This window comes from Crinia signifera, chromosome 9 (genome assembly GCF_055691185.1).
Source record: "Crinia signifera chromosome 9, ASM5569118v1, whole genome shotgun sequence".
Lineage (NCBI taxonomy): Eukaryota > Metazoa > Chordata > Amphibia > Anura > Myobatrachidae > Crinia > Crinia signifera.
The window spans coordinates 151,283,561-151,310,724 of NC_139225.1; the positions used below are offsets into that span (position 1 = coordinate 151,283,561).

At 47.2% G+C, this 27,164-nt stretch overlaps 1 protein-coding gene and 7 non-coding genes across 9 annotated transcripts in view; all 8 read left to right on the forward strand.

Annotated features, from left to right (window-relative positions):
- Nucleotides 1-8,061, forward strand: part of EXO1 (exonuclease 1) — a 39,151-nt gene extending 31,090 nt beyond the window's left edge. For both annotated transcript variants that reach the window (XM_083160293.1, XM_083160292.1), the window contains exons 10-13: nt 2,953-3,436; nt 3,808-3,909; nt 6,153-6,331; nt 6,429-8,061. In XM_083160293.1, coding sequence (XP_083016419.1) covers nt 2,953-3,436; nt 3,808-3,909; nt 6,153-6,331; nt 6,429-6,435 — 772 coding nt within the window. In that variant the 3' untranslated portion in view covers nt 6,436-8,061. The remainder of the gene's footprint in view (nt 1-2,952; nt 3,437-3,807; nt 3,910-6,152; nt 6,332-6,428) is intronic.
- Nucleotides 8,062-9,545: 1,484 nt separating this feature from the next.
- TRNAE-CUC (transfer RNA glutamic acid (anticodon CUC)) lies at nt 9,546-9,617 on the forward strand. Its single transcript has one exon. It is a non-coding gene; the product is annotated as a tRNA-Glu (tRNA).
- A 226-nt stretch (nt 9,618-9,843) lies between these two features.
- Nucleotides 9,844-9,915, forward strand: TRNAE-CUC (transfer RNA glutamic acid (anticodon CUC)). The gene has a single exon. It is a non-coding gene; the product is annotated as a tRNA-Glu (tRNA).
- Nucleotides 9,916-11,699: 1,784 nt separating this feature from the next.
- On the forward strand, nt 11,700-11,771 carry TRNAE-CUC (transfer RNA glutamic acid (anticodon CUC)). The gene has a single exon. It is a non-coding gene; the product is annotated as a tRNA-Glu (tRNA).
- A 3,009-nt stretch (nt 11,772-14,780) lies between these two features.
- Nucleotides 14,781-14,852, forward strand: TRNAE-CUC (transfer RNA glutamic acid (anticodon CUC)). The gene has a single exon. It is a non-coding gene; the product is annotated as a tRNA-Glu (tRNA).
- Nucleotides 14,853-23,841: 8,989 nt separating this feature from the next.
- On the forward strand, nt 23,842-23,913 carry TRNAE-CUC (transfer RNA glutamic acid (anticodon CUC)). The gene has a single exon. It is a non-coding gene; the product is annotated as a tRNA-Glu (tRNA).
- Nucleotides 23,914-25,969: 2,056 nt separating this feature from the next.
- TRNAE-CUC (transfer RNA glutamic acid (anticodon CUC)) lies at nt 25,970-26,041 on the forward strand. The gene has a single exon. It is a non-coding gene; the product is annotated as a tRNA-Glu (tRNA).
- An 839-nt stretch (nt 26,042-26,880) lies between these two features.
- Nucleotides 26,881-26,952, forward strand: TRNAE-CUC (transfer RNA glutamic acid (anticodon CUC)). The gene has a single exon. It is a non-coding gene; the product is annotated as a tRNA-Glu (tRNA).
- The last annotated feature ends 212 nt before the right edge of the window (nt 26,953-27,164 follow it).

The window sequence follows — 27,164 nt, forward strand, 5'->3', positions numbered from 1 at the left end:
GTACATCGTAGCTAAATGGTGGTGGTATATATACTGATATCAGCAGCATAGTCCTGGGACCAATCCGACATTTAATAAAAAATATATCTTCCCCATTGGTCAGTTATGATTTTGTCTGCAGAAAACGGCACACCCCTGCGTACCAACAATGAGACCCCCCTGGAGGTAGAGGTATGAGTCGAGTGGTAGGCCCTGCCTATCCACGATTTCTTTAAAGCTAACACCTTACTCCCTATCAGGTGGGTCTCCTGTAAGCATATTATGTCTGCTGCTTGTTGGTGTATATACCTCATGACAAGGGATCGTTTTATTTTATTATTCATTCCCCTCACATTCCATGAGAGGAAGCTATGGTTAACTGACATCCAATTTTCCTATAGGCAAACAATGAGGAATTATCAAGATTATATCAGCAGTTTTTCCATTATAACATAGGGCTCCCTTTCTCCATAATTTTATCAACCTAATCTTTTCCCTTCCATACCTTCCCTCCCCCCCCCCACCCTGCATGCCCACCTTCCCCCTTGACATGCTTAATCCTTCTCCCTCCCTCCCATTCCCATCCCCAGTAATATAAAAAAACAACAATAACATCAAATACCCCAAAATAGGGAACACACATTTCTCTCTCTCTCCCCTGTGTGGTCCTATATAACATTGTTTACCTTGAGGCAATCTATTTAATGACTACTGGCAAGGAGGTGCTCTCCTGCGCCTACCCCTTTCTATATACATTCCCCCCTGTGATTATTTAACCTTGACTAACCAGTACTTAATGTATCGCAGCTTAAAACCATATTTGCATTAGCATCCATCATCTTTATATTAATTAACATCACTCCTCTTTTATCTTAATGTTCGCATCTCTTAATCAAACTCACAGTTCCCCCATCCCTTCAAATGTACCCCGCCCCTACATGTTGATGGTATTAGCTTTTATGGTTACAGACTCCGTCCTTAACTATTGAGTTCTTAATATACTGTGAATACATATCGTAATATACGCATCACCTATTTCTTCAACTCAATATTCACATTGTTTAACCCTAGCACGGGGAAAAGGAGGAAAAAAAAAAATGTATATATTCTTCTTTCCTCTTTCTTTCTCTTCCTTTGGGGGGAATGGAAAAAATTGCAATGCAAATATGTCTTTTCAACGCGTGTCAATACATTATCATTAGTGCGGTTTACTATCCCTTCAGCTATTGTTCATTGAACGACCTGCCAGGAATTTACAGTCCAGCCATTCTTCCGCCTCTCTAGTGGTTAGGAAAAAGTTTGTTTTCCCCTCATGTATAACCCGGAGTTTGGCTGGGAATAGTATGGCGTATTGCACTCCGACTTCTCTCAGCCGTTTCTTTATGGAGTAGAATTGTGCCCTTTCCTTCTGTACTTCCCCGGCATAATCCGGGAATACCGAAATCCTTGTATTCTCCCATAACAGAGGTCCTTTGGTGCGAGCCAACTTCAGTATTATATCTCGGTCAAGGTAGTGCAAAAATTTGGCGATAAATGTCCTTGCGGGTGCGCCGGGTGGAGGGGCTCTCATCGGGACCCGGTGGGCCCTTTCAACTGAAAAGAATCTGGTGAAAGCTTCCTGGCCATATATCCCAACCAACCATTTCTCCAGGAACTGTTCAGGGGTGCCCCCCTCTACTTTCTCGGGCAACCCCACGAATCTCAAATTGTTCCTCCTTAGGCGCCCTTCCATATCAGTCAATTTTACGTCAATTGATCTAACTTGAGCCTCCAGGTCTTCCATTTTTTTCGCCATAGGGTTGAGTGTATCCTCTATCTGTGAGGTACGATTCTCTACCTCTTTTACCCTTTCCTTGACTCGTTGTACTGATTGACGAATGACGTCCAGGTCCTCTTGGACCTTTTCAATCTTGTTTGCAAGTCGCCCTTCGCTAGCCGCCAAAGCATCTAGTACTTTCTGAGTTGCCACATTGGCTTCTTCAGCCATCTTAGAAGCTTCAGGGGGAGTAGTAGGGGGGGTGCTCTCCTCTCTGGAGGGGGGTGTTGGGGTTACAGGGGTCCTTACAAATTTTGCTAGGCGATTAGCTGCAGCCGCATTTTGTGTTTTACCCATATTGATCTATTATATAACTAAATCGGTGTTCCACAAATATTCGACAAGAGTCAATGGGTAAAAATTCACCAGCAATTTGGTTTCATTAAAGCACTCACCCAGCTGTAGACAGTCCTGGCCCAGTTCGCTTGATGGAACTCTTCCTTACACCAGGTCTCCTTCCTCCACCAACACCCCTCCTCACTTGCTTAGGCTGCTCTCCTTCAGGCATCCACAGGTTATCCCCCCTGTTTGCCTCGAGTATATAGCCTCTCCGGCTGACTCACTGCCGACCGGCTGTCTTACTGCCGACCAAGTGCTTCCTCCTATATTCACCGCCTCTCTGTCTCCCGGTTCTCTCCTTGCTTCCCCGCCAGAGTGGGTACAATTCACTTCCCTCCCTCTGCTTCTGCGTGGAGCCGATCAGTGGCAGCGCTAACCCTTCTTCTCCCCGCTTCCTTCCTTCTGAAGCGCTGCTGTCGCTGCGGGGAACACTGCTCGCCGGCGTCTCCGGCTCTCTCACCGCTGCTCAGCCGGGGCTCAGGATTACCACGCGTGTGCTGCGTCTGTGTCGGGCTATGATGACGCGCCTCCTCCTCCGTCCTCGGCTTCGGCAGCTCCTTCACTGAGATCCACGTCCCGCTGTACTGCACCGGCAGCCCTCAGGTAGCTAGCCGCTTTTCCCTATAATCTCACTGGGTTTATTTTCAGCTTAGTAGCATGGGGTATCGGAGCAGGAGAGCACATCGACCTGCGTCCTACTCCCTGCACTCCGTAGCCACGCCTGACTCGTCACCCGCTTCTACTACACCTTAGTTATTGCTTTATACTACATGAGCTTCTCATCTATTCCTTGTATGTAAATGTGAAAAATGTTTCAGGTTTTTTTGCACACCTTCCGAGCTGGTCAGCACCTCCCCTGTGACCCCTGAGCTGCCGGCGGCAGCAGATAGCGGTGGAGAGCTCTGTGGAATGAATCAAGCGCTCAGAACAATTGAAGACCATGAGGAGGAATGTAAGACAGAGCAGACTCCGCCTCCTGACACAGGAGACTGCGCTGTGAAGGATTTCTCTGACTCTCCAATCAGGAAACAAAGGAACTGTTTTAGTTGGTCGGGAAGTTTGGCCAAAGGCAGCGCGACACCCCAGAGCCTCTCACCTTCTGTGCTCTCCCTTCAAAGGTTTCAACGCAACAAAGCCATTTTTGAGTCCGACGCTGAGGATACAAAGACTGTTGTGGTAAATCCAAATAGTTCTAACTGTGACCAAACGAGTCCTGCATCTTTCCATTGTGACCTTCCCTTAGTTACCTCTGCACGGGCAAATACAGGTTCAGCTTTGGATATTGAAGACTCCAGCTCAGAAGTAAGTACAACCTGTTATTCGGTCCTAAAATCTTGATCTTTTTACAAAACATCTGACCGGTCAGGTTTAGTCAATCGGTAATAGGTTCGCCAGGTTGCCGTGTGTGGGTATATTATTAATGGTAAGCCCACTCGATGCAAAAGCTTCGAAAGCTAGTCTGCTACCTTCTATGTTTGTGTGCACGTGATAGAGATGTAGTTTCACTCTGCCAGCGATGGCATTGTTTCAGGGACTCACTGACACATATAGATGGTACATATAAATTATTTAACACTGGTTTTAATTTATATAGACTGCAATTGGTGTTAGTAACAACAAATGTAGAGGCTTTCCCTAGTACAGTACCAATCATTTTGTAATTATCTTCTAAGGACCTTGAAAACACTGTGGATTCGTCTTGTGCATTCAGTTTGAAAGTGTCTCCTGTCCACCAGACAGCCTTCCCCGAGAGGAACCCCATTCCAAAGCCCAAGGTAATACAACGTGAATTGTGTCCCTAATCGTATAAGGCATAGCAAGACACAGGATAAATTGCTTTAGGTTGTGTTCTAGGTATTTGAGTTCAATTTCCTAGAGCACAAACAGATCAGAATGCAGTAAATTGGGCAACAAAGTGGAGATCAAAGACAAATTCTGGAGAAGTTTATTGGAGATTTCAGGAAATCAACGAAAAATCTGTTGTAATAGTATTTATTCAGAGATAGAAGTATATTCAATGCCCTGTCGGGGAGCAGGATTCATGTACAACTAGGGTTTCCTTTTTAAGCCAGTTAGCAGACAATGCCTCAGATCTAAGAATAAACTATAGACTATCATAAGTCTATGGCAAGGAGTATTTGTGTTAATACTGTCGGCTGGATCCTTATTTTAAATGATGCCATGGCCACATATTTGTTAATGCTAAGGACGGTGGAATGAACAACCCATTGGTGGACCTGAATTGTGAAGTCATCTTTATACATTGGAGAAAGACTCTCCCTCTCAGGCAGCAGCATGCCTCGTAGCAGTTGTCTGGTTATAAAGAGAATAACCAATCCTGTGCTTGATACTTTTACGTTGCCGTTACAGTGCTAGTAACGTTGAACCCTTTACAAATTCCTGAAAGCTTACTTAAATGTGTTCAGATCCATCTAGGTCAGTGGCTCTCCAGTCCTCGGGTATCACCAAGAAGTCCTGTTTTATGGATGTCGTTAATCATGCAATTAATCTTTTTTACTTGGTCAGTAATTATCCCACCAGCTTCCACAGGCCGAAAACCTCAAATCATGCCCTGTTAGAAAAACCTGGGGGTTGCGGTAGAGAACCACTGGTCTATTACAAAAAATTAGATGAGAACTCAATAAGTCAAAATAAGACTTAACTTTTTTTAAATCATTCGCTCTTCAAAATAATCCAATGTTAAATGTCATTTTTGGAAAAGTGTTAAAATCTCTAGTTTTATCTGTTAAAAGTGATTCATTTTCTGTGGTTTGATGGTAATAACAAGCAGGTGTGTGAAGGCATGCCAGGCCTCAATATAAAGAGATTAATACCCCTTTCCCAGGTTATTGCCTGGTCGACCTGGCTCCGGCCTCAATGTAAGTGGGCCCCCTTAAAAAGAACCCGGCACCAAAGACCGAACTATTTATCTTGGCAAATACTGCGGGTTGAACACAGGTAAGACACGTTTTCAGGGGCAGTTTAAGCAGGTAAACTGGGTCTTCCAACCCTGAACCCCATACCTCCCAACTGCAGCGTCCTGTGCTCAGTCCAAAGGTTGCGACAAAGAGCGTGCAGCCTCCGCTGCTGTCAGCTGTACTATGCAGATGGCAGCGGTGCCAGGGAGGAGGTGAGTTGATGCCTGTGTGCAGCCTCAATTCACCTAACAGATATAGGCTGTGGGCAGCCCAGCAGAACCTTTTGAGAGTGCTGGACATGCCCCCAGCGTGGCATAGGTGCCACAGGGGGTCCCAACTGGGGATATGACATCCTCTCCAAGCGTCAGCTTAAAGATGTTGCACCTGTAGGCAGTGGGAGTATCTTGGGTCCTTACTGCAATGTTAATGCAGTAATTCCCGGATTGGTGCCATATTCCAAAGACCGGGGTCAGATCGAAGGATTTTGGACTAAAAGTAGTATTACAAAAGTACTACAGAAAAGGGCACTTTGATGGTGATCTTTTTTTATGTTGGTAGCACATCAATTTCTAAAGACTGGCCTTTGCTGATGGACAGTCAGCATTTAGTGTACAAAATATTAAAACAATTTGTTGCTTTCCCTGGTTTGCACAAAAATCTGTTCATAAACAGGGTAAGTAATATGGGAAATCGCAAAAAACATCCCCATTGTAAGGGTTCCAAAAATCTTTTTCGAACCTCCACTTAACATTTACAGAGACAAGAGATTCCAGGATGATCAGATGTACGACAGAACAGGATTTCGTACTTGGGTGCGCACAGTACTCAAAGGGATGTTTAGTGAAATGCATCTAACCCGCCATTTACTCTCTTCTTTAAATCTTCTTTGTTCCTTTTTGGTATTGCACATTATTTATTAGACTTATTTATAACAGAAGACTCGTGTGTGGGAAGAAGGGGCGGGGGGAAGTAATAAGGGACATTTGCAGGTGTATCAATACTTGCTATATTACTTGTCTCATTAAAGGGCATATCCTTTTGTTTAAGTATAAATAGCTTGTAAGTGTTTGTATTAAAAAATTCCTTGTACTGGTCCCCAGGTGCCTGGGCTGCATAAATCAAAGGTTTTGAATTCCCGCTCCGGTACAAAATTAAGGCCGATGACAGCAGCGAAGGCCAGCGGTTTGAGTAACAGGGCAAGAACTTCACTAAACAACGAAAACAAGCCAGCACTGCAGTCCACCATCAACGACCTATGGAAAAACTTCAGCTTTAAAAAGTAACAGCTTTACCAACTGCAGTTACATGTCTTTCCTATCGCCGTTATTCGTATTGACCTCTACACTGTTGACTTCCTTTTATTTTTATCTCTGCAGACACTAAGGGAACCTCATCACTGAGCACATCTGATACGCAAGCCTGAAAGAAACAGCTGGTGCCCAACGTACTTTGCCAGTCTTTCCCTACATTGATGCTTACGTTTTTAAAATCTGCATGCAACGTTTTCTGTATTGGTAATAGTGGCTGAAGTCCTTTTTTTTTCTTTTCTTTTTTTTATTACACTCCTTTAAATATATTAATTTAAAACAATAATATGTAGTATCCTATAAAACTTGAAGGTATAAATATACATTTAACAATTTTGAGGACACTGACTAAGCCGTGAAGTAGTGATTTTATTGCCGGTTTGGAGCTTATAATGTGATAACCACATGGAATTAGTTGGATCCAGTTCTATGACAGAACTTGATGATACTGCTGGTGACTTTAATCACTTGAGTGGTATGGCCGGAAAATTTCAGGGCTCAGCTGCGCTGCCGCAATGGGCTGTCCCGGAAAATTTCTGGGCATACCAGTAAAACAAAGGTGTGCACCACTGGCGCGTCACCTGTCTGCCCCCCCCCCCCCCCACCCCCAGTGGCCGCTCTGCTGTCCCCTCCCATCAATCCCCCTCAGCTCCCCTGCCGCAATTAGTTCTAGTAATTGGCTTGGGGATGTTCTGCGCAGCTTGGGGGAACTCGGGATTTCGGGCACCAGAGTCCTCCCGAGCCGCCCAGAACGTCCACAAGCCAGAGGATTGGCAAATGGGGGGGGTTCACGAGGGATGGCCCAGAACTTTGTGGTGGGTTTTGCGGGGGCAGGACAAACATGCCCTGGTAGGTTTGTCCTGCCCCAGCAAAACTCACCACTGAAGGGGTTAAATGTACTTTTTTTTTGTTATTATTATTATTTTTTTTAAATGTGCTGGGATTAAAAAAAATATATATATATCTATACTAGACACATTTTTCTTAGTAGATTGGAAAACTACTTGAGGCAGGAATGTCCAAACTATGGCCCTCCAGATGTTTTGAAACTACATGTCCCATCATGCCTTGCCATAGTTTTGCAATTAGGGAATGCTAAAACTATGGCAAGGCATGCTGAGATGTATAGTTTCACAACAGCTGGAGGGCCACAGTTTGAACATGCCTGATAAGGATTAAAGCAAAATTTTTTAGTAACTTTCTGTCCAAAAATAACCCAAGCAACATTAATACTTGTGCTGAGACTGCCACAAGCTGCCATAAAGTTAGTGACCTCAAAACAGTCCCCTTCGTGCTGATGCTTTTCAGGAAACAACCAGGAAGATTATTAAACGGATAGCCTTGTTCAGTGATGTCACATTGAGGTGCTAGAACCAGTAACCGGTTCAGTTTTTATGTGCGCGTGTCGGTGATGACAGACTGTTGACTAGAATTGCATAGCATAATGCATTGTTCAATATAACAGATACAGCTATGCCGGGGTGTAGAAAATAAGGGGTAAGTAGCCCGCTGCTCATAAGTTTCTTGGTGGGAAGGAATTATATAATGGGTTAGTTCAGTTCTTAGCGTCACATTTTAATGTCCCTTGTATGGAATGTTTGTACAGTGCCCATATACACTTGTTTATATTTGTACATATATTGAATATGATTTGTGATAACTTATGGTAAATTCCACAGGTAATAAAATTTTTATACTATTGTGTTTATACTATTTATGTGAGACTTGGTAATAAATAAAAGCTGCGCTCCAGCAACTCCTTCATAGACTCTGCTTCTTGCAGCAACTGTATTCCCCACATACTCAAATTGCACAGGAATGAAAGGACAGCCTGGGTGGGATTCAGTATTGAATTCCGGCGGTCGGGATCCTGGCATTCAGAATCCCGACAGCCGTAATGCCGACAAGGGGGGGACGTGAATTGCCCCCCCTTGCGGGCTCGCTGCGGGCCCGGTGCCTCGCTACGCTCGGCACACTAATTTATTCTCCCTCCAGGGGTGTCGAGGACACCCACGGAGGGAGAATGTGTCGGCATTTCGGCGGTCGGGATTCCGGCGTCGGGATTCTGAACGCCGGAATCCCGACCGCCGGTATTGTAACTGCATCCCCACGGGTGGGAAGTGGAGATGGGAATTAAAGATTCTCCAAATGAATGAAAGAAAATGCTTTAGAATAAACCACAAGTTAGTGCTACACAATACTTTACATGACTATTTGCACAAACGCAAAAACAGCTCTTGACAAACTGCTTCTCTGTCTACCAATGGTCCACCATTTCTAAATCGCCTAGCTGGTGCTCAGCTGTAGTCATTACGAACGGTCTCAGTTTCAAACATACTGCATTGATTCCTAGTATAGAGCCACAGGTTGCCTGAAAACATGAACTGTTCGAAGATCTAGCGAAGGGTTTTGCCCACCCCTGTTCTAGAACAGGGTGGTGTGATAGACCACACTGTACAGACGTCATACAATGCTATCAAACGTTATTGTTACCTTGTATAGTTTAATGCATACCTTCCACACCTTACTACCTCACCATACTTACTAAGTTACTGTGACTGGATCCACCTAGTGCTGCAACTTTTGTATATTTTGATGCAAATGTTGACTATTATCTAATGTGTATTTAACAAAATCATGAACTTCTCCAATTTATAGGAGAACTACTAGTGGACCTTACAGTATGTCTCTATTCAAGAAAGCGTTAACATAACCCCTTCATTGGTCAGCTCATTGTAATAATTTGGTATTTAAACAATCTGCAGCTATTTAAGAACAATGGAGTCCGTAGATAAGTGGCATTCAGGTGAACAGGGCAGGTTTGGGTGCTATTCAGGCTTTAGCACAAATATTAAAGCACTTGTTAGTGGTTAGGATTCAGCCCTCTCATGACTTGAAGACTGCTATGTACAACAAATCATCCTATCTTTTCTTGTCAAATAAATTCCTGGTAGCTCACTCCCATCACATTGCTTTAAACTTTTTTTCAGAAAATTTCCTTTTTTCTAATGGAGTGTACAACAACTCCATCTCTCCCTGGTGGTCTAGTGGTTAGGATTTAACGCTCATCGCCGCGGCCCGGGTTCGATTTTCGGTCAAATAAATTCCTGGTAGCTCATCACATTGCTTTGCACTTTATTCAGAGAATTTCATTTTTCCTAATGGAGTGTGCACAGACTCCATCACTCCCTGGTGGTCTAGTGGTTAGGATTCGGCGCTCTCACCGCCGCGGCCCGGGTTCGATTCCCGGTCAGGGAAAGGGAGATTCTAGCATGATTTTTTATGAAAACACTGACCTAGGAGACGGAAGAAAACTTACACTTCCGAGAAGCATTGTGTGTTCAATATGACTTGAAGACTGCTATGCACAACAAATCATCCTATCTTTTCTTGTCAAATAAATTCCTGGTAGCCCATCACATTGCTTTGCACTTTATTCAGATAATTTCTTTTTTCCTAATGGAGTGTGCTCCGACTCCATCACTCCCTGGTGGTCTAGTGGTTAGGATTCGGCGCTCTCACCGCCGCGTCCCGGGTTCGATTCCCGGTCAGGGAAAGGGAGGTTCTAGCACGATTTTTTATGAAAACACTGACCTAGGAGACGGAAGAAATCTTACACTTCCGAGAAGCATTGTGTGTTCAATATGACTTGAAGACTGCTATGCACAACAAATCATCCTATCTTTTCTTGTCAAATAAATTCCTGGTAGCCCATCACATTGCTTTGCACTTTATTCAGATAATTTCTTTTTTCCTAATGGAGTGTGCTCCGACTCCATCACTCCCTGGTGGTCTAGTGGTTAGGATTCGGCGCTCTCACCGCCGCGGCCCGTGTTTGATTACTGGTCAGGGAAAGGGAGATTCTAGCACTATATTTTATGAAAACACTGACCTAGGAGACGGAAGAAAACTTAAGGCCCCCATACACTATGCGATTTTCGGCCGATTTCACCCGATGTCAGCACTTTGGGCCAATAAATTGGGTGAAATCGGCCGAAAATCGCATGTGTTTGACATCTGATCTGATCTGATGCGCGGTCCCGTGCGCATCAGATCGGATCAGGGCGTCGGACCTGCTGAAGATAAGATATATCGGAATCTGGGCACATCTTGGGTGCGTAAAAGCACCCATGATGGGTCAGATCCGATATATCTATTGCGTAGCTCTAGACCCTCCTCGGCCTGACCCCCCCGCAGCAGCCGCAGCACGTCACCGGAAGAAGCAGGGAGATGGGAGAGAGGAACCACCGCTGCTGCACTGTCCTGAGCTGAGAGTGAGTTGTTCTCTCTGTATACATTACACTGACATCAGGCTTGAGCTCCGGCGGAGTACGGCGCCTGATTGCTTATGCGGCTCTCCATAGACTGTGTTTACATTTTAATAACACAGGAGTCCATGGAGAGCCGCACAGGCAATCAGGCGCCGTACTCCACCGGAGCTAAAGCCTGATTTCAGTGTACCGATGTTACCTGCACAGGAGTCCATGGAGAGCCGCAGAACCAATCAGGTACTGTGCTGCAACGGAGCGCAAGCCTGATTTCAGTGTACTGAGAGAACAACTCACTTTCGACTCAGGACATTGCAGCTGCGGTGGTTCCTCTCTCCCATCTGTAGCAGCAATTATTGCATACCCTCCAACATTTGAGGGGATGAATTCGGTACAGGGGGCGTGAACCACTGGAAAAGGGGGCGTGGCCAATACTCCTTTCCAATTCATGTGGCCCAAACAGCTTACCCTCTACACCTCCGGGAGCCGGCTGTACCTGTCCGGGGTCTCCATGCTGGCCTGGCGGGAGCTGGGCAGTGGTGGGGGCGCGGAGGGTCAGGGCAGTTTCCTGGCAGCAGGTGCTGCTCCGGCTAAGCTGCCGCCTCCCCCTGCGGCCGCTGTTGGTTTGTCCGTGGCTCGTCCCTTCCTCCGCCTCCCCGGATGCTCGGGATGCGGCTGGGCCACTTGTCACACGGGGGTGTTGGAGGCCTCTTTTCCTGCCGGCTTCCTGCTGGGGTTGGTGGGCGGAACACGCTGGCATCCCCCTGTCGGGCTGTGGGGACCGGTGTGCACTGCTGTAGCATATACAGAGAGCGCACAGTCAGTGACAGGTGAATTCGTATTTTAAAATACGGTAAATTACGGTACATCCAATTCGCATCAGATAAATCACATGAGATTCATCTGATGCAAATTGGATGTAAAAAATGGCACATCATGTGTCAAATTGGATGTAGCCTTCCTAGGAAGCTGCCGGGGAAGTTCAAGGAAAATCAGATGCAATTTATAGGTCAGACAAATCTTTCTAGTGTATGGGAGCCTTTACACTTGGAGTGTGCTCCGACTCCATCACTCCCTGGTGGTCTAGTGGTTAGGATTCGGCGCTCTCACCGCCGCGGCCCGGGTTCGATTCCCGGTTAGGGAAAGGGAGATTCTAGCACGATTTTTTATGAAAACACTGACCTAGGAGACGGAAGAAAACGTACACTTTCGAGAACCATTGTGTGTTCAATATGACTTGAAGACTGCTATGCACAACAAATCATCCTATCTTTTCTTGTCAAATAAATTCCTGGTAGCTCATCACATTGCTTTGCACTTTATTCAATGAATTTCCGTTTTCCTAATGGAGTGTGCACAGGCTCCATCACTCCCTGGTGGTCTAGTGGTTAGGATTCGGCGCTCTCACCGCCGCGGCCGGGGTTCGATTCCCGGTCAGGGAAAGGGACATTCTAGCACGATTTTTTATGAAAACACTGACCTAGGAGATGGAAGAAAACTTACACTTCCGAGAAACATTGTGTATTCAATATGACTTGAAGACTGCATTCAATATGACTTGAAGACTGCTATGCACAACAAATCATTCTATCTTTTCTTGTCAAATAAATACCTGGTAGCTCATCACGTTGGTTTGCACTTTATTCAGAGAATTTCCTTTTTCCTAATGGAGTGTGCTCCGATTCCATCACTCCCTGGCGGTCTAGTGGTTAGGATTCGGCGCTCTCACCGCCGCTGCCCGGGTTCGATTCCCGGTCAGGGAAAGAGAGGTTTCAGCACGATTTTTTATGAAAACACTGACCTAGGAGACGGAAGAAAACTTACACTTTCGAGAAGCATTGTGTGTTCAATATGACTTGAAGACTGCTATGCACAACAAATCATCCTATCTTTTCTTGTCAAATAAATTCCTGGTAGCTCACTCCCATCACATTGATTTGCACTTTATTCAGAGAATTTCCCTGTTCCCAATGGAGTGCGCCAGATTCCATCATTACCTGGTGGTCTAGTGGTTAGGATTCGGCGCTCTCACCGCCGCGTCCTGGCTTCGATTTCCGGTCAGGGAAAGGGAGGTTCTAGCACGATTTTTTATGAAAACACTGACCTAGGAGACGGAAGAAAACTTACACTTCCGAGAAGCATTGTGTGTTCAATATGACTTGAAGACTGCTATGCACAACAAATCATCCTATCTTTTCTTGTCAAATAAATTCCTGGTAGCTCACTCCCATCACATTGATTTGCACTTTATTCAGAGAATTTCCCTGTTCCCAATGGAGTGCGCAAGATTCCATCACTCCCTGGTGGTCTAGTGGTTAGGATTCGGCGCTCTCACCGCCGCGTCCTGGGTTCGATTTCCGGTCAGGGAAAGGGAGGTTCTAGCACGATTTTTTATGAAAACACTGACCTAGGAGACGGAAGAAAACTTACACTTCCGAGAAGCATTGTGTGTTCAATATGACTTGAAGACTGCTATGCACAACAAATCATCCTATCTTTTCTTGTCAAATAAATTCCTGGTAGCCCATCACATTGCTTTGCACTTTATTCAGATAATTTCTTTTTTCCTAATGGAGTGTGCTCCGACTCCATCACTCCCTGGTGGTCTAGTGGTTAGGATTCGGCGCTCTCACCGCCGCGGCCCGTGTTTGATTACTGGTCAGGGAAAGGGAGATTCTAGCACTATATTTTATGAAAACACTGACCTAGGAGACGGAAGAAAACTTAAGGCCCCCATACACTATGCGATTTTCGGCCGATTTCACCCGATGTCAGCACTTTGGGCCAATAAATTGGGTGAAATCGGCCGAAAATCGCATGTGTTTGACATCTGATCTGATCTGATGCGCGGTCCCGTGCGCATCAGATCGGATCAGGGCGTCGGACCTGCTGAAGATAAGATATATCGGAATCTGGGCACATCTTGGGTGCGTAAAAGCACCCATGATGGGTCAGATCCGATATATCTATTGCGTAGCTCTAGACCCTCCTCGGCCTGACCCCCCTGCAGCAGCCGCAGCACGTCACCGGAAGAAGCAGGGAGATGGGAGAGAGGAACCACCGCTGCTGCACTGTCCTGAGCTGAGAGTGAGTTGTTCTCTCTGTATACATTACACTGACATCAGGCTTGAGCTCCGGCGGAGTACGGCGCCTGATTGCTTATGCGGCTCTCCATAGACTGTGTTTACATTTTAATAACACAGGAGTCCATGGAGAGCCGCACAGGCAATCAGGCGCCGTACTCCACCGGAGCTAAAGCCTGATTTCAGTGTACCGATGTTACCTGCACAGGAGTCCATGGAGAGCCGCAGAACCAATCAGGTACTGTGCTGCAACGGAGCGCAAGCCTGATTTCAGTGTACTGAGAGAACAACTCACTTTCGACTCAGGACATTGCAGCTGCGGTGGTTCCTCTCTCCCATCTGTAGCAGCAATTATTGCATACCCTCCAACATTTGAGGGGATGAATTCGGTACAGGGGGCGTGAACCACTGGAAAAGGGGGCGTGGCCAATACTCCTTTCCAATTCATGTGGCCCAAACAGCTTACCCTCTACACCTCCGGGAGCCGGCTGTACCTGTCCGGGGTCTCCATGCTGGCCTGGCGGGAGCTGGGCAGTGGTGGGGGCGCGGAGGGTCAGGGCAGTTTCCTGGCAGCAGGTGCTGCTCCGGCTAAGCTGCCGCCTCCCCCTGCGGCCGCTGTTGGTTTGTCCGTGGCTCGTCCCTTCCTCCGCCTCCCCGGATGCTCGGGATGCGGCTGGGCCACTTGTCACACGGGGGTGTTGGAGGCCTCTTTTCCTGCCGGCTTCCTGCTGGGGTTGGTGGGCGGAACACGCTGGCATCCCCCTGTCGGGCTGTGGGGACCGGTGTGCACTGCTGTAGCATATACAGAGAGCGCACAGTCAGTGACAGGTGAATTCGTATTTTAAAATACGGTAAATTACGGTACATCCAATTCGCATCAGATAAATCACATGAGATTCATCTGATGCAAATTGGATGTAAAAAATGGCACATCATGTGTCAAATTGGATGTAGCCTTCCTAGGAAGCTGCCGGGGAAGTTCAAGGAAAATCAGATGCAATTTATAGGTCAGACAAATCTTTCTAGTGTATGGGAGCCTTTACACTTGGAGTGTGCTCCGACTCCATCACTCCCTGGTGGTCTAGTGGTTAGGATTCGGCGCTCTCACCGCCGCGGCCCGGGTTCGATTCCCGGTTAGGGAAAGGGAGATTCTAGCACGATTTTTTATGAAAACACTGACCTAGGAGACGGAAGAAAACGTACACTTTCGAGAACCATTGTGTGTTCAATATGACTTGAAGACTGCTATGCACAACAAATCATCCTATCTTTTCTTGTCAAATAAATTCCTGGTAGCTCATCACATTGCTTTGCACTTTATTCAATGAATTTCCGTTTTCCTAATGGAGTGTGCACAGGCTCCATCACTCCCTGGTGGTCTAGTGGTTAGGATTCGGCGCTCTCACCGCCGCAGCCGGGGTTCGATTCCCGGTCAGGGAAAGGGACATTCTAGCACGATTTTTTATGAAAACACTGACCTAGGAGATGGAAGAAAACTTACACTTCCGAGAAACATTGTGTATTCAATATGACTTGAAGACTGCTATGCACAACAAATCATTCTATCTTTTCTTGTCAAATAAATACCTGGTAGCTCATCACGTTGGTTTGCACTTTATTCAGAGAATTTCCTTTTTCCTAATGGAGTGTGCTCCGATTCCATCACTCCCTGGCGGTCTAGTGGTTAGGATTCGGCGCTCTCACCGCCGCTGCCCGGGTTCGATTCCCGGTCAGGGAAAGAGAGGTTTCAGCACGATTTTTTATGAAAACACTGACCTAGGAGACGGAAGAAAACTTACACTTTCGAGAAGCATTGTGTGTTCAATATGACTTGAAGACTGCTATGCACAACAAATCATCCTATCTTTTCTTGTCAAATAAATTCCTGGTAGCTCACTCCCATCACATTGATTTGCACTTTATTCAGAGAATTTCCCTGTTCCCAATGGAGTGCGCCAGATTCCATCATTACCTGGTGGTCTAGTGGTTAGGATTCGGCGCTCTCACCGCCGCGTCCTGGGTTCGATTTCCGGTCAGGGAAAGGGAGGTTCTAGCACGATTTTTTATGAAAACACTGACCTAGGAGACGGAAGAAAACTTACACTTCCGAGAAGCATTGTGTGTTCAATATGACTTGAAGACTGCTATGCACAACAAATCATCCTATCTTTTCTTGTCAAATAAATTCCTGGTAGCTCACTCCCATCACATTGATTTGCACTTTATTCAGAGAATTTCCCTGTTCCCAATGGAGTGCGCAAGATTCCATCACTCCCTGGTGGTCTAGTGGTTAGGATTCGGCGCTCTCACCGCCGCGTCCTGGGTTCGATTTCCGGTCAGGGAAAGGGAGGTTCTAGCACGATTTTTTATGAAAACACTGACCTAGGAGACGGAAGAAAACTTACACTTCCGAGAAGCATTGTGTGTTCAATATGACTTGAAGACTGCTATGCACAACAAATCATCCTATCTTTTCTTGTCAAATAAATTCCTGGTAGCCCATCATATTGCTTTGCACTTTATTCAGATAATTTCTTTTTTCCTAATGGAGTGTGCGCTGACTCTATCACTCCCTGGTGGTCTAGTGGTTAGGATTCGGCTCTCTCACCGCCGTGGCCCGTGTTCGATTCCCGGTCAGGGAAAGGGAGATTCTAGCACGATTTTTTATGAAAACACTGACCTAGGAGACGGAAGAAAACGTACACTTTCGAGAACCATTGTGTGTTCAATATGACTTGAAGACTGCTATGCACAACAAATCATCCTATCTTTTCTTGTCAAATAAATTCCTGGTAGCTCACTCCCATCACAATGATTTGCACTTTATTGAGAAAATTTCCTTTTTCCTAATGGAGTGCGCACTGACTCTATCACTCACTGGTGGTCTAGTGGTTAGGATTCGGCGTTCTCACCGCCGCGGCCCGTGTTTGATTACTGGTCAGGGAAAGGGAGATTCTAGCACTATATTTTATGAAAACACTGACCTAGGAGACGGAAGAAAACTTAAGGCCCCCATACACTATGCGATTTTCGGCCGATTTCACCCGATGTCAGCACTTTGGGCCAATAAATTGGGTGAAATCGGCCGAAAATCGCATGTGTTTGACATCTGATCTGATCTGATGCGCGGTCCCGTGCGCATCAGATCGGATCAGGGCGTTGGACCTGCTGAAGATAAGATATATCGGAATCTGGGCACACTTGAAGACTGCTATGCACAACAAATCATCCTATCTTTTCTTGTCAAATAAATTACTGGTAGCTCATCACATTGCTTTGCACTTTATTCAGAAAATTTCTTTTTCTCTTTCCTCCACTAGGTGACACTGGAGAGTTACAGTGGGGAATAAAAGGCGACCACAGGGAGCTTGGGCACTTTAGAATAAATTAACAGTGACTAACTCCTCCCCTTCTACTTCCTCTCCTAGGCAGTCTTAGCATGTGCCCTGCGGGAGCTGGGTGCGTTCAAGGCTCACTCCTGAGCTTTTAAATTTTTATTTATTTTTTAATATAAATGATCTTCAATCAGCAAGAGGACAGGCAGGTAGCTCCCTGTCCCTACCTGCCTGCGACGAGGGCGCTGTCGGCGGGTCCGGTCGCAGCTGCATGCCTCCGGTACCTGGCTGCAGGATCCACAGATCCTGAGGTCCCGTCGCCGCTGCTTGCAGCGCGCCTCGAGGACCAGTCAGCACGCCGCACCCGACAGCCAAGGCAGGGGTGAGTATAGCACTGATCTCCCGTTAGCGGGGGATTCAGTGTAAAAAGCCGCGGCAGCGCACTTTTTAAATACAGCGCCATTACTGAGGAGCGAGAGCGCGGCATGCTGGGTACTTCCGCTTCCTCCTTCTTTGTAGGAGCGGCGGCCATTGAACAGCAGCGTGATCCGCGGCTCCATCGAGGCGTCTGTGAAGTGCCGGTGACCCTGGTTCAGTGAGTCACAGCGGGACATAGGAGGTCAGGGCGGCTTGGACTGTGTCCAAAAAGGTCCCTTAGCCGGCGCAAGTTATATTTATATACAGTGCGCGTATCAGGCTTGTGGCAGACTCTGCCTTTTTTCTATACCTCCTCTCCTGTCCGGTATTTCCATCTTTCTTTCCTCTCTGTGAAAGATTGCTGAGTGTATGATGGCTGGTAAAAAGATTGCGTGCAAGAAGTGCAGCAATAAATTCACCCCACACGCGGAGGGCGCCATTTTATGCCCCTCATGTGCTGCATCCCCAGCCCCCCCTCCTTCAACGTCGGGGCAGGATATGCCTGTATGGGCTTCCCAGTTGTCTACAGTGATTTCTCAGCTAGCCTCTGAGTTATCTTCGGCCAGACAAGATAGGGATCAGCAGGCAGAGTTAACCTCTGCTGTGGAGGGTCTGTCTAGGGCATTGCATGCAGACCCCTCTACACCCCCTCCCCCTAGACTGGCTTCTGCTAATAGGATGTTTCCTCAGGTCCCTCTGTTAGATGATACAGATGATGACATGCCAGCTCTAGAGGAGGGTGAATTTCATGAGCCTGATGCTGAGCCTGATGCTCCGCTTATACAGGACACTGATGTCACCTCTCAGGGTTTAGAGGACTTAATACAAGCAGTCCGGTTAACCCTCAATGTCACGGAGGAGGAGAAACCTGCTGCGCGTCCCTCAGTGTTTGCTAAAAAGCAGAAACAGTCTGCATATTTCCCAGCCTCAGAGGAGCTGGATGAGCACCCAGACAAAAAGTTTCAGGTGTCTCAGAGATTTTTCACTGCCTATCCTTTTCCTAAAGATGCTAGGAAGTCATGTGAAACGCCACCTGCTGTTGATTCTTCGGTATCACGCTTGTCCAAAAAGACAGTGTTGCCCATTCCAGGAGCCTCTACCCTTAAGGATGTGTCTGATAGGCGGTTAGAGAGTGCTCTGAAGAATATTTATTCAGCCGCTGGTCTTTTACAACGTCCTGCACAAGTGGGCTGTTGGGTCAATAGGGCCATGGAGGTATGGGCATCCCAGGTGGCCTCCTCTCTAGACCCAGGGGCAAGTGATATGTTGCTCTTAGTGGAACACATACGGGAGGCTGCAGGTTACTTGGTAGAAGCCTCTTCAGATGTTTGTATGCTTGCGGCTCGTATCTCGGCCCTCTCAGTTTCTGCTCGCCGTACTCTTTGGTTGAGACAGTGGAATGCAGACACCGACTCCAAGAAGGCGGTGGAAGCATTACCCTTTGCTGGTGAGGCGCTCTTTGGCCCAGAGCTGGACAAAATGATTTCACAGGCTACAGGGGGTAAGTTTCAGTTCCTGCCTACTGCAGCCCCTCCCCCACGTAGGTCATTTCCTACTACTGGAGTGCAGTCCTTTCGGTCATTTCGGCCCACCCCCAGATTCAGGGGTAGGTCTAGGGGAACGGCTGCCAGTTCCAGAGGCTTCCGAGGAAGAGGCAGAGGTTCAGCCAGCGCTCCAATCCTGGATGCAAAGGTTACCTCAAAGCCCTCGGCATGACTCTCCCAGCTCCTGTCCAGATCACAGGGTGGGAGGCCGGCTGCTGTTTTACCATCAGGTTTGGGCCAGATCATGCCAGGACGCATGGGTAAAGGACCTGGTAGCAGTAGGCTACAAGATAGATTTCTTGTTGCCTCCTCCTCAACGGTTCTTTCCCACAGGTTTGCCAGCTTCACAAGAGAAAGGCAGGGCCTTGCAGGCCGCCATTCAAAAGCTCAGGGATCTAGGGGTGGTTATCCCGGTCCCGGAACCAGAAAAGGCAAAGGGATTCTATTCCAGCCTGTTTCTGGTTCCCAAGCCGGACGGCTCAGTAAGGCCCATCTTGAACTTAAAGCAGCTCAATCCCTTCCTGCGGTTCACTCGCTTCAAGATGGAGTCACTGCAGTCAGTCATTGCAGGCCTGGAACCAGGGGAGTTTCTCGTATCCATCGATATCAAAGATGCATACCTGCATATCCCCATCTGGCCCCCTCACCAGGCATATCTGCGGTTTGCTGTCCAGAACTGTCACCTGCAGTTCCGAGCCCTCCCATTCGGCCTCTCCTCTGCACCCAGGGTGTTTACCAAAGTGATGGCTGTCATGATGGAGATACTCAGGGCTCAAGGAGTTACTATTGTCCCTTACTTGGACGACCTCCTGTTGAAGGCTCCGTCCAAGGAGGTCCTTCTGCACAACATCCACCTGACACGTCAGACTCTGGAGTCCCATGGCTGGATGCTCAACATCCAGAAGTCACAGCTGACCCCATCGCAGAGGATCCTGTTCCTAGGGATGACTTTGTTCCTTCCCATGGACAAGATCTTGTCCCTGCAGGAAGCTGTTCGACTGGTGCTGCAGCATCGAACGGTCACTGTTCTCCTTTGCACAAGGCTGCTGGGAAGGATGGTGGCCACGTTCGAGGCGGTGCAGTACGGGCGGTTTCGATCTCGCCCCTTTCATCTGTGTCTGCTCCGCCAGTGGACAGGTTCACACCTTTTTTTACATAAGCGGATCTCTCTTTCCCATCAGGCTCGAGCATCACTGGCGTGGTGGCTCGACTCCAGCAACCTGCAGGAGGGGCGGAGGTTTGCCATACACAATTGGACGCTCCTTACCACGGACGCCAGCCTCAGGAGCTGGGGAGCGGTCACGCTGGGCCTCCACTTCCAGGGACTGTGGACCCCGGAGGAAGCACAGATGTCCATCAATGTGCTGGAACTACGAGCGGTATATTATGCCCTCCTCCAAGCGGAAGTGGTTCTCCGGAACAAGGACATCAGAGTGCAGTCGGACAACGCCACGGCTGTGGCTTACATAAACAAGCAGGGAGGCACTCGCAGCCGTGCAGCGATGAGAGAGGTGAAGAGGATTCTTTGCTGGGTGCAGGAGCACGCAGGGGCCGTGTCTGCCATTTTCATACCAGGCGTGGAAAACTGGGAGGCAGACTACCTCAGCCGCCGAGACGTCCATCACGGAGAGTGGTGTCTGAATCCTCAGGTCTTCCAGACCTTGACTTGTCGGTGGGGTTGTCCGCAGATAGACATGATGGCCTCAAGACACAACCACCAGTTGCCCCGGTACTGCGCTCGGACAAGAGATCCACAGGCAGTGGCCGTGGACGCTCTCACGGCACCCTGGACGGATCAGTTCCTCTACATCTTCCCTCCAGTGCCTCTCATCCCTCGGGTTCTGCAGAGAATCCGACGGGAGTCGGTGACAGTGCTGTTCATCGCTCCAGACTGGCCTCGCCGGTCGTGGTACACGGTTCTAACAGGCCTGTTAGTAGACGAACCATGGCCTCTACCTCTCTGCGACGACCTGCTAACACAGGGTCCGTTCACCTGTCCCAACTTACAACATCTACATTTGACGGCATGGCTGTTGAGAGGTCCATCTTGAGGAAAGCAGGGATCCCGCAGGCAGTGATACCAACCATGATAGGAGCTAGAAAGCAGGTTACCTCGGTGCATTACCACCGCATCTGGAGGGCCTATGTGGCCTGGTGCGAATCCAGGAGGGTCTCCCCTGTGAACTTCAAGCTGGCCAGATTGCTGCTGTTCTTGCAGAAGGGCTTGTCCTCAGGACTCCGGCTGGGGTCCTTGAAGGTTCAAGTATCCGCCCTCTCCATTTTTTTCCAGAGGAAGCTGGCTCTTCTTCCTCAGGTACAGACTTTCTTCCAGGGGGTGTTGCGGCTTCAACCTCCCTTCAGGCCTCCTACTGCTCCATGGGACCTTGATGTGGTACTGGCTTTTCTCCAGTCCTCTGTATTTGAACCCATGGAGGAGGTGGACCTTAAATATGTCACTTGGAAGACTGTCCTATTGTTGGCCTTGGCTTCGGCTAGACGGGTGTCGGAGCTGAGTGCTCTCTCTTGTAAGGCACCCTTCTTGCGTTTCCACGAGGATAGAGCGGAGCTGCGCACTTCTAGTGTTTTTCTACCAAAGGTGGTCTCGGCATTCCACATTAACCAAGCTATTGTGGTGCCGGCCTTTCGGGAGGACTCACAGGAGTCTAGGGCGCTAGACGTGGTCCGGGCCTTGCACATTTACGTGGCCAGAACGGAGTCTGTACGTAAGTCGGATGCTTTATTTGTCCTCTATGACTCCCTGTGTCCTGGTTGGCCCGCTTCCAAGCAGGCCCTGGCCAGGTGGATCAGATTGACGATTCGTCAGGCTTATGTGGCTTCCTCTAGGGTGCCACCTTCTTCAATTTCCGCCCATTCTACAAGGTCGGTGGGTACCTCCTGGGCGGCTGCCCGTGGAGTTTCTATACAGGATCTATGTAGAGCGGCTACGTGGTCCGGTCAGAGGACCTTTGTCCGCTTTTACAAGTTTGACACCTTTGCGGCAGCTGCTTCGCGGTTTGGCCGTTCTGTGTTAAGGGGCTCTCAGCGTCATCCCACCCGTGTTGGGAGCTCTGGGACGTCCCCACTGTAACTCTCCAGTGTCACCTAGTGGAGGAAAGAGAAAAAAGGATTTTGTACTTACTGTTAAATCCTTTTCTCAGACTCCATAGGTGACACTGGACGCCCACCCGACGCTGTCTCTCCTTTTTACTGTTTGGTTTCAGGTTGGTTCAATTACCTGACGTTAAGAGACTGTTGTACTTAGTCTGAATCTAAAGTTTTTACCAAGTTTTTTATGGATGGGTTCATTCTGTTATGAATGCTACTTCAAACTATATGTTCACTCTATGTGAGTGTGTGTGTGACTTCTTATGTTATGTTTGACCTCCTCTCGGAAGTGTGTGTTTTTCCTTTCTTCCAGCTCCCTCCGGGCACATACCTAGACTGCCTAGGAGAGGAAGTAGAAGGGGAGGAGTTAGTCACTGTTAATTTATTCTAAAGTGCCCAAGCTCCCTGTGGTCGCCTTCTATTCCCCACTGTAACTCTCCAGTGTCACCTATGGAGTCTGACAAAAGGATTTAACAGTAAGTACAAAATCCCCTTTTTCCTAATGGAGTGTGCACCTACTCCATCACTCCCTGGTGGTCTAGTGGTTAGGATTCGGCGCTCTCACCGCCGCGGCCCGGGTTTGATTCCCGGTCAGCGAAAGGGAGATTCTAGCACGATTTTTTATAAAAACACTGACCTAGGAGACGGAAGAAAACTTACTCTTCCGAGAAGCATTGTGTGTTAAATATGACTTGAAGACTGCTATGCACAACAAATCATCCTATCTTTTCTTGTCAAATAAATTCCTGGTAGCTCATCACATTGCTTTGCACTTTATTTAATGAATTTCCTTTTTCCTAATGGAGTGTGCTCCGACTCCATCACTCACTGGTGGTCTAGTGGTTAGGATTCGTCGCTCTCACCGCCGCGGCCCGGGTTAGATTCCCGGTCACGGAAAGGGAGGTTCTAGCACGATTTTTTATGAAAACACTGACCTAGGAGACGGAAGAAAACGTACACTTTCGAGAACCATTGTGTGTTCAATATGACTTGAAGACTGCTATGCACAACAAATCATCCTATCTTTTCTTGTCAAATAAATTCCTGGTAGCTCACTCCTATCACATTGATTTGCACTTTATTGAGAAAATTTCCTTTTTCCTAATGGAGTGCGCATCAACTCTATCACTCCCTGGTGGTCTAGTGGTTAGGATTCTGCGTTCTCACCGCTGCGGCCCGTGTTCGATTACTGGTCAGAGAAAGGGAGATTCTAGCACTATATTTTATGAAAACACTGACCTAGGAGACGGAAGAAAACTTACACTTCCGAGAAGCATTGTGTGTTCAATATGACTTGAAGACTGCTATGCACAACAAATCATTCTATCATTTCTTGTCAAATAAATTCCTGGTAGCTCATCACATTGCTTTGATTTGCACTTTATTGAGAAAATTTCCTTTTTCCTAATGGAGTGCGCATCAACTCTATCACTCCCTGGTGGTCTAGTGGTTAGGATTCTGCATTCTCACCGCTGCGGCCCGTGTTCGATTACTGGTCAGGGAAAGGGAGATTCTAGCACTATATTTTATGAAAACACTGACCTAGGAGACGGAAGAAAACTTACACTTCCGAGAAGCATTGTGTGTTCAATATGACTTGAAGACTACTATGCACAACAAATCATTCTATCTTTTCTTGTCAAATAAATTCCTGGTAGCTCATCACATTGCTTTGCACTTTATTCAATGAATTTTATTTTTCCTAACGGAGTGTGCACAGACTCCACCACTCCCTGGTGGTCTAGTGGTTAGGATTCGGCGCTCTCACCGCCGCGGCCCGGGTTCGATTCCCGGTCAGGGAAAGGGAGGTTCTTGCACAATTTTTTATGAAAACACTGACCTAGGAGACGGAAGTAAACTTACACTTCCGAGAAGCATTGTGTGTTCAATATGACTTGAAGACTGCTATGCACAACAAATCATCCTATCTTTTCTTGTCAAATAAATTCCTGGTAGCTCACTCCCATCACATTGATTTGCACTTTATTCAGACAATTTCCCTGTTCCCAATGGAGTGCGCAAGGACTCCATTACTCCCTTGTGGTCTAGTGGTTAGGATTCGGCGCTCTCACCGCCGCGTCCCTGGTTCGATTCCCGGTCAGGGAAAGGGAGGTTTCAGCCCGATTTTTTATGAAAACACTGACCTAGGAGACGGAAGAAAACGTACACTTTCGAGAAGTATTGTGTGTTCAATATGACTTGAAGACTGCTATGCACAACAAATCATCCTATCTTTTCTTGTCAAATAATTTCCTGGTAGCTCACTCCCATCACATTGCTTTGCACTTTATTCAGAGAATTTCCTTTTTCCTAATGGAGTGTGCTCTAAAATCCGTCACTCCTTGGTGGTCTAGTGGGTAGGATTTGGCGCTCTCACCGCCGCGGCCTGGGTTCGATTCCTGGTCAGGTAAAGGGAGATTCTAGCACGGTTTTTTATGAAAACACTGACCTAGGAGACGGAAGAAAACGTAAACTTCCGAGAAGCATTGTGTGTTAAATATGACTTGAAGACTGCTATGCACAACAAATCATCCTATCTTTTCTTGTCAAATAAATTCCTGGTAACTCACTCCCATCACATTGCTTTGCACTTTATTCAGAGAATTTCCCTTTTCCCAATGGAGTGTGCAATAACTCCATTACTCCCTGGTGGTCTAGTGGTTAGGATTCGGCGCTCTCATCGCCGCGGCCCGGGTTCGATTCATGGTCAGGGAAAGGGAGGTTTCAGCACGATTTTTTATGAAAACACTGACCTAGGAGACGGAAGAAAACTTACACTTCCGAGAAGCATTGTGTGTTAAATATGACTTGAAGACTGCTATGCACAACAAATCATTCTATCTTTTCTAGTCAAATAATTTCCTGGTAGCTCACTCCCATCACATTGCTTTGCACTTTATTCAGAGAATTTCCTTTTTCCTAATGGAGTGTTCTCCGACTCCATCACTCCCTGGTGTTCTAGTGGTTAGGATTCGTCGCTCTCACCGCCGCGGCTCGGGTTCGATTCCCGGTCAGGGAAAGGGAGAAATAACACGATTTTTTATGAAAACACTGACCTAGGAGACGGAAGAAAACGTAAACTTCCGAGAAGCATTGTGTGTTCAATATGACTTGAAGACTGCTATGCACAACAAATCATCCTATCTTTTCTTGTCAAATAAATTCCTGGTAACTCACTCCCATCACATTGCTTTGCACTTTATTCAGAGAATTTCCCTTTTCCCAATGGAGTGTGCAATGACTCCATCGCTCCCTGGTGGTCTAGTGGTTAGGATTCGGCGCTCTCACCGCCGCGGCCCAGGTTCGATTCCCGGTCAGGTAAAGGGAGATTCTAGCACGATTTTTTATGAAAACACTGACCTAGGAGACGGAAGAAAACGTAAACTTCCGAGAAGCATTGTGTGTTAAATATGACTTGAAGACTGCTATGCACAACAAATCATTCTATCTTTTCTTGTCAAATAAATTCCTGGTAACTCACTCCCATCACATTGCTTTGCACTTTATTCAGAGAATTTCCCTTTTCCCAATGGAGTGTGCAATGACTCCATCACTCCCTGGTGGTCTAGTGGTTAGGATTCGGCGCTCTCACCGCCGCGGCCCGGGTTCGATTCATGGTCAGGGAAAGGGAGGTTTCAGCACGATTTTTTATGAAAACACTGACCTAGGAGACGGAAGAAAACTTACACTTCCGAGAAGCATTGTGTGTTAAATATGACTTGAAGACTGCTATGCACAACAAATCATTCTATCTTTTCTAGTCAAATAATTTCCTGGTAGCTCACTCCCATCACATTGCTTTGCACTTTATTCAGAGAATTTCCTTTTTCCTAATGGAGTGTTCTCCGACTCCATCACTCCCTGGTGGTCTAGTGGTTAGGATTCGTCGCTCTCACCGCCGCGGCCCGGGTTCGATTCCCGGTCAGGGAAAGGGAGAAATAACACGATTTTTTATGAAAACACTGACCTAGGAGACGGAAGAAAACGTAAACTTCCGAGAAGCATTGTGTGTTCAATATGACTTGAAGACTGCTATGCACAACAAATCATCCTATCTTTTCTTGTCAAATAAATTCCTGGTAACTCACTCCCATCACATTGCTTTGCACTTTATTCAGAGAATTTCCCTTTTCCCAATGGAGTGTGCAATGACTCCATCGCTCCCTGGTGGTCTAGTGGTTAGGATTCGGCGCTCTCACCGCCGCGGCCCAGGTTCGATTCCCGGTCAGGTAAAGGGAGATTCTAGCACGATTTATTATGAAAACACTGACCTAGGAGACGGAAGAAAACGTAAACTTCCGAGAAGCATTGTGTGTTAAATATGACTTGAAGACTGCTATGCACAACAAATCATTCTATCTTTTCTTGTCAAATAAATTCCTGGTAACTCACTCCCATCACATTGCTTTGCACTTTATTCAGAGAATTTCCCTTTTCCCAATGGAGTGTGCAATGACTCCATCACTCCCTGGTGGTCTAGTGGTTAGGATTCGGCGCTCTCACCGCCGCGGCCCGGGTTCGATTCATGGTCAGGGAAAGGGAGGTTTCAGCACGATTTTTTATGAAAACACTGACCTAGGAGACGGAAGAAAACTTACACTTCCGAGAAGCATTGTGTGTTAAATATGACTTGAAGACTGCTATGCACAACAAATCATTCTATCTTTTCTAGTCAAATAATTTCCTGGTAGCTCACTCCCATCACATTGCTTTGCACTTTATTCAGAGAATTTCCTTTTTCCTAATGGAGTGTTCTCCGACTCCATCACTCCCTGGTGGTCTAGTGGTTAGGATTCGTCGCTCTCACCGCCGCGGCCCGGGTTCGATTCCCGGTCAGGGAAAGGGAGAAATAACACGATTTTTTATGAAAACACTGACCTAGGAGACGGAAGAAAACGTAAACTTCCGAGAAGCATTGTGTGTTCAATATGACTTGAAGACTGCTATGCACAACAAATCATCCTATCTTTTCTTGTCAAATAAATTCCTGGTAACTCACTCCCATCACATTGCTTTGCACTTTATTCAGAGAATTTCCCTTTTCCCAATGGAG